At 31.0% G+C, this 6,439-nt stretch overlaps 1 protein-coding gene across 6 annotated transcripts in view; it reads left to right on the plus strand.

Moving 5' to 3' along the window:
• CENPC (centromere protein C) overlaps positions 1-5,943 on the plus strand; it is a 69,747-nt gene extending 63,804 nt beyond the window's left edge. For 5 of the 6 annotated variants that reach the window (XM_074229336.1, XM_074229333.1, XM_074229334.1 and 2 more), the window contains 3 exons: positions 1,822-1,976; positions 4,568-4,658; positions 5,738-5,943. In XM_074229336.1, the coding sequence (XP_074085437.1) occupies positions 1,822-1,976; positions 4,568-4,658; positions 5,738-5,823 (332 nt within the window). In that variant the 3' untranslated portion in view covers positions 5,824-5,943. Of the gene's footprint in view, positions 1-1,821; positions 1,977-4,567; positions 4,659-5,737 lie in introns of those variants that run through there. The other variant, XM_074229339.1, reaches the window with a different exon arrangement.
• Positions 5,944-6,439: the final 496 nt, after the last annotated feature.

Here is a 6,439-nt window from a genome sequence, read left to right on the forward strand (position 1 = left end):
CATTTGGTTAGAACATAGTGTGTGTGAAGGTAAAATAGTAAGTAGTAAATTAGCTATCATCTAATTGTGAAGGACTTTGAATGACAGAGGAATTTATATTGACTGCTAGAGCTTTTTCAACAGGTGAATGGCCTAGGCACACTTGCACTTTGGATGTATTACTTTGGAAAATGGAGAATGGATTGATGAGTAAAGAGTTTTTTAAGATAAGGAGACCAAGTGAGGAAGCTATTTCATTAGTCCACATGAAAGATTATTAGAACCAGTAACTAGAGTGGTGAGTGAAGAGAAGACAACAGATGGGGAGAAAGTATAATAGCATCAGCAGAACTTTTGATAACTGATTGATTAGATATGGGAGAGATGGAAAAGTTGAAGATGACTTTTTAATTGTGAATTTGCATTAGTAGAAAGTTGGTGTCCTTGTTAAAAAATAAAATAGTATAAAAGAATTGTAATTTGGGGGGAAAGATGATGAGTTGTTTTAGACATACTGAATTTGAGATGTCTTGGTAATGGAATATCATGGATTAAGACCTTGAAAGAACCCTAGAGGTCTTTTAATCTATCTTTTTTATTTTATAGATGAGATGCCCATATAGCTATTATGTTACAGAGCTAGCATGTGAACCCAGGTTCTCTGATAACAAAACTAGCACACTTTCTTTTGGGCATTGTTGCTTTAACCTATTGTACAGGAGGGGAAATAAGTAACAAACAGTTGATGAAGGTTGTCTGAAGCTCAGATGAAAGAATGAGTCTAAAGAATATAAGCAAATTGCTTACCTTTTTTCATCTGTCAAAGAGGACTTTCGATTAGGTAGCTATTTCAGTTCCAAATTTATAATCTTGGAATTTAAATCTGATATTTTACTATAGCATGAGATCATTCAGAGTAAGAGAGAAGAGAAAGGGCTACTGGACAATACCATGAGTTATATCCACAATTAAAGGGTAGATCAAGGATGATGATGATGATCAAAAAAAGACTGAAGGAACTAAAATAATGAAAAAGTAACCAGCAGACCTATTAGACATTTTTTCATAGCAGACCATTTTCTCACAGCACAAACCATTTTCTCAGTCACAAACTGCATGAAAGGTAAAGAGGATACAAATCTTCATTCTTTTAATTGATGAAAAAGCATTTGCTTTGATAAAGCATTACAGCTCTTCTCTAATAGCCTCCCATGAATAAAATAAGATTTTACAAGATTACTTGCTTAACCTCTAAAGAATAAAAATTATGGGTGGCTTAAAAGGCAATAGAGATAGGTATAAGAATGAAGGTGTGTCATAATATCAATTATGTGGAAAAAGTGACTTATAAGAGGGAATATAATCAGAATAAATGAAAAAACAGGCATTCATCTTGATCAAGTTATGCATCTAGAAGTATCTTTGAATAAAAGAGAAATCATTGGACCCTAGGAAATTTGGATAAAATCAGAATCAAGAGATATAAAAACTATATCTACTGGAACATTTTCTGGTCAATATATTGAGCCTTAAAGATATTTCAGCATAAGGAGGATGCAATTTGAGTGACAGGCAAGGGAAGAAGTAGAAGTATATGATCATTAATGCAAACAAGTGCTTAACTGAGTTGACTTCTATCTAGAAGGAACTTTAAAATCCATCCTCCTCATTTTGTAGCAGAATGGTGAATTGTCTTTTGTAATGTGGCACAAAAAAATTAGCCAAACTGAAATTGGAACCCAGATCCTCTGACTCTAGATAAAATGCTGTTTCCACTGTTTCCATGCTATTTCTCTAGTATACTTTATGTAATTCATATGTTATGTCTTTCTTTGCTCTTAGACCTTGTGAAACTTAATGGTACACATGACTTTTGTATTCAGGATGACACATTGAAAATGTTTAAAATTTTGAATACTTCATTGTTTGCCACTGGCACATTGATCTTAGAGCCCCTTAAAGAAAAGGGAAACCAGTATGTCTGTTCAGATACAGTGGTGAGTATCCATTTTCTTCCTAGGTTGTTTGGAATTATAGGTTGAATCTAATTTTAATGAGCTTATTAAACACCAGAAATAATAATGTATTGAGATTTTTCATTTACAATTAACCCATTCTACCAACAAATATTTTTAACATATTTAGTGCTATGCTACAGGATTGAAAATAATTATGAGATGTTTTTTATTCATAAGGAATTGAATAGAATCATAAAAAATGGACATGATTTTATCTTGATAGGAAATCACTTATGAACAGTATAGTAGTTATTTATCAGCAGTAGTAGCCAGTTTTATCATTAATTTGTTAGAAAAGGGTAAAAAACAACACTAATTTAGAAGTATAAAGATATAAAGTTGTAACATCCTATTATAAAAGTACTGGCAAGCAAAAAAGTTATTGATGCTGAAAATAGATGATAAAGAAAAAGGCATCAACCTTATCACCATTTCTTAAAAAAGACAATTAGGTATATAGCAGTTCTAACACTGAGGGAGACCTAAGGAGCCCAAGAGACTGCCTTAGCCAGAAAACACTTGTTCTTTCTAAATGAAATAACATGGCAGCATCAGTTTAGAATATAATCTGGTTTTCAAAGGAAAAAAGATTTGAAGTGTTACATAATGAAAATCTTGGGGAATTTAAGAATAAGTAAAGAACAGGGGTGATAGAGAAAGGACCCTAAGCAGAGAAAATGTTGTGTTTAAATAATTTGAAGTAGTAGTTCAACTCTATGCTCTTGAACAAACCTTGAAAATATTGTCCTTTATACATACTGTACTATTTCTTTGACTTAATAAATTGATTTAGGCAGGCTAATTTATCTTATTCATATGCTGGGTGACCTTTTCCCCACCTCCACCAAATGACATGATTCCTCTCATCTTTTGCCAAAATCTCTTTTCAAGCTTCCATTTTTGTATTTTTCCTCTAATCCTCCAAATTTATTTGTCCTCAGTATTCTTGATGTTTAGCTCCCATTTCTTCAAATACATTATCACATAATTGTGGCACTCCCTTCATCTTTGTAGGACATGGATCATTTTTATTTTCTTTTATTATTCTATGGATTTACTGTCCTTATTCTTTTTCAAATTCCTCAAGAGCAAGAGTTCTTATTTGAGATAGTATGGCTTCATCAATAATAAGTCATGGCCTATGACCCAGCATTCCCATTGCTATGTATGTACCCCTACCCCCAAAGAAGGAAGAGGTTAAATAAATATACACATGTACACACATCATGTGTGCAACAGAATAGCATTCCTTTTTTTTTTTTGAAGTAGCAAAGAACTAGAAACATTTCTGAGAGTTTCATTTTTAAAAAATCATTGATCCTTTGGAGAGAATCAAGAGGAAAGGTTAATCAGTAAAATGATAAAAGGCCCAGAGCTCATGCCATTCGTTGGAGGATCAGTTGAAACAATTAGAGATATTTAACTTTTTAGAAAAGAAGATTTAAGGGGAATGACAATTATATTAAAATATTTGATGGACTTAAGGAGTATTATGCTAGTACCAGAGAGCAGCACAGCTAGGAGTAATTGTTGTAGAGATGAAAGTTGTAGAGATGCAGACTTATGCTTGATTTAAGGAAAGAATTTCATAACATTAGAGCTATTGCCAAAGTGTAATGAGGTGCATTGGGAAAAAAATGTACCCCTTCAATAGATAACTTAATGCAAAGACTGGCTGATTAATTGTAGAGCGGATTAATATTGAATTCAGTATAGAATAGTCGGAATTTCCTTATAACTTTGAAATACTGTGACTTGTTTTAATTTTCAAACAAATTTTGAAGTTCACTGTGTGGATTATTACTTAAAAACATTCTTTTAAGAGTGTTAAATCTACATCAGTGTTTGTAATAAATATAATGATACTCTGTAAAATTGGCGTTTCAGTTTATGTAGGCCAACCAAAAATATTTAAACTTACATGAATCTACAATAATGACTAATAACTAAAATATAGAAGTGTTTGTGTTAGGTTTTTGATTTTTTTGAACATGATGGACAGTAGGAAATATGTTTTATGCTTTAACTGGTTCCATGTAACATTTACTCTATAGAGGCAGATTTCTTTAAAATTAAAAAAACACTTTAGCTAACTTTCTGATTCTTTTAGATCATATAAAAGCTTTTTTTCCCCTTTAGTGTAAGATTTTAAATAGATCTATTTTGATGTCTTTTTTATGTAACTTTTGGTTCCTTGGGTGTAAGAGAGGTTCTGTTTTTTAAATTAAGAGGATGCTATCCAAATATTATGTGTTTCTGGTTTTTTTTTTTTGTGGAGCCCCTGTGTACCTTTATATAGAATCTGTTGTGAATAATATTTTGATTCATTTGATAGTGTGCTGTTATCAGCATCTTAGCACTTCATTAAATTTAATAATTCTGTCTTATTAGTGCTGTTATTGTTACTGAACAGAAGGGCATAAAATTAATTTATGATAAAATGGTATCTGGAAAAAGAATAGTTGAACAAGCAAATCATTAAGATTTAAGTATCTTAAAGAAAAATATTTACTGTAAAATAATATTTTTTTAAAATTCTAATTTAAAGATTTGATTTTATATCTTAACAGGTATTCTATGTTGTCAGTGGTGATCTTATATGTACTTTACATGAAACATCTTACAATTTAACTACTGGGGACAGTTTCTATGTTCCTTCAGGTAAGATTTAAAAAGAATTGATTTCTACCAAAAAAAAAATTGATTTCAAAGGAATTGTAACATTTGCCATATGAGAGAGAACGTGGTGGAATTAAAAGTAATGCTAAATAGGAACTAAATAGACTGGTATATATTTAAAATACACAGAGAAAAATAATTGTTAACACAATGAGCATGGAAAAAGAATATAGAATTTTCAGATAGAAGAAAAAAATATTAACTCTGATATAGTCATGCCTGACTGGTTTTCATGTTTCATTTTTACCTTTTTGTTGCTGCTTCAAATATATTATGTGCATATATAATTTTACATATGTATTCATTTAAATAAATGTATATTTTTATTTTAATTCTATTTTAATTTTATTCTATTTTTAGAATAACATTTCACTTCCCAATGTGTAAATTACCCCAATATGTATATAATACAAGCTCCTGCTCTAGCTTTATATATTTCACTCAGTTTGAGCCTGATTTCTTTTTATTTTCCATTATCCAAGCTAATTTAGAATTAACCTGTTTTATCAGTCCAATATGACCTTTGCTGTCCTAGGACTGTTGATTAAGTCTTTGAATTTCAAAGGACTTTGCTTTTCTAAAGCCATACCATTCTGAGTATGCTCCATTTTGCTTGATCTCAGAATTTAAGCAGGGTCAGGCCTGACTATTACTTGTATGGGGAGACTGTCAAGGAATGTTGGGTATTATGAAGTTTTGCTTTTAAGTGGCAGTGTTCAGTAGATAGGACATGGACTTGGAATCAGGAAGATTTTGCTTTAGATAACTTATTGATTGTTTGGTGTCTATGCTTCAAGTTACTCCTGAAAAATTAGAGGCTTTGACCTGATAGCTATTAAGTTCCCCTTCATTTTTAATCTATGATCCTGTGATGTACTTTATAAAAAAGTGTGAATTGAGGTCCTGTTCATTGGAATTAAGCAGATTAAAGATATTAGCATGTATTCTTAAGTATAGAAAAGTATAGAAAAGGTGGATCAAGTGAGATCAGTTCTTGATTCAATTTAAATATGAAGGAAAATTTCATAATTTTACTATATTTTTCCTTACTTTACTTCTAGGCAATTTTTACAACATAAAAAATCTCCTGAATGAAAGAAGTATTCTTCTTTTCACTCAGATAAAATGTCAAAGACCAGAAAAGTAAAAACCTACATGTGCCTCCATAGCATTCTTCTATAGGTGGACCAATTTTCCTGGGAGTCACTTTTTTGTGAATTTGGAATTCTATTTTGTGTACATAATACATAAATATATTCAAACTTTCCTTATGTGTCTTGTTTTTTTTTCTCTTTACCATGCATGCATACATGATCTTAGTAACATGGTAAGACAACAAAATTACTAGTAGAATAAAGTTTATTTTTGTCAGAAGGAAAATAGTTGACTTACTCATGCATTTTTTTTTCCTTTTCTTTAAATTGTTATTGGTTAAGTAATCTGATGATAGGGAATTGTCTAATTTTGATAAAGCAACTATTTGGGGGGAAATAACAGAGCAATTTCCAACTTTATTTTTTATATCCTTGAGGCAGTACCATATTTGCCTTCATTGTATTTTGACTTATATTTTATCCTTTAATAGGATTGTGCCTAGGTATCAGGGTCTCAATAGTTTCTGAGTTATACAGTACTGTTATATCATTAATAATGAATGTGGTTTTTATGGCCAAAGGGCAACAAAAATGAGCATATGCTTTAAACCAGCAATACCACTACTGGGTCTATAACCTGAAGAGCTAATGAAAAAGGGTAAAAACATC

Source organism: Macrotis lagotis, chromosome 3, assembly GCF_037893015.1.
Source record: "Macrotis lagotis isolate mMagLag1 chromosome 3, bilby.v1.9.chrom.fasta, whole genome shotgun sequence".
Lineage (NCBI taxonomy): Eukaryota > Metazoa > Chordata > Mammalia > Peramelemorphia > Peramelidae > Macrotis > Macrotis lagotis.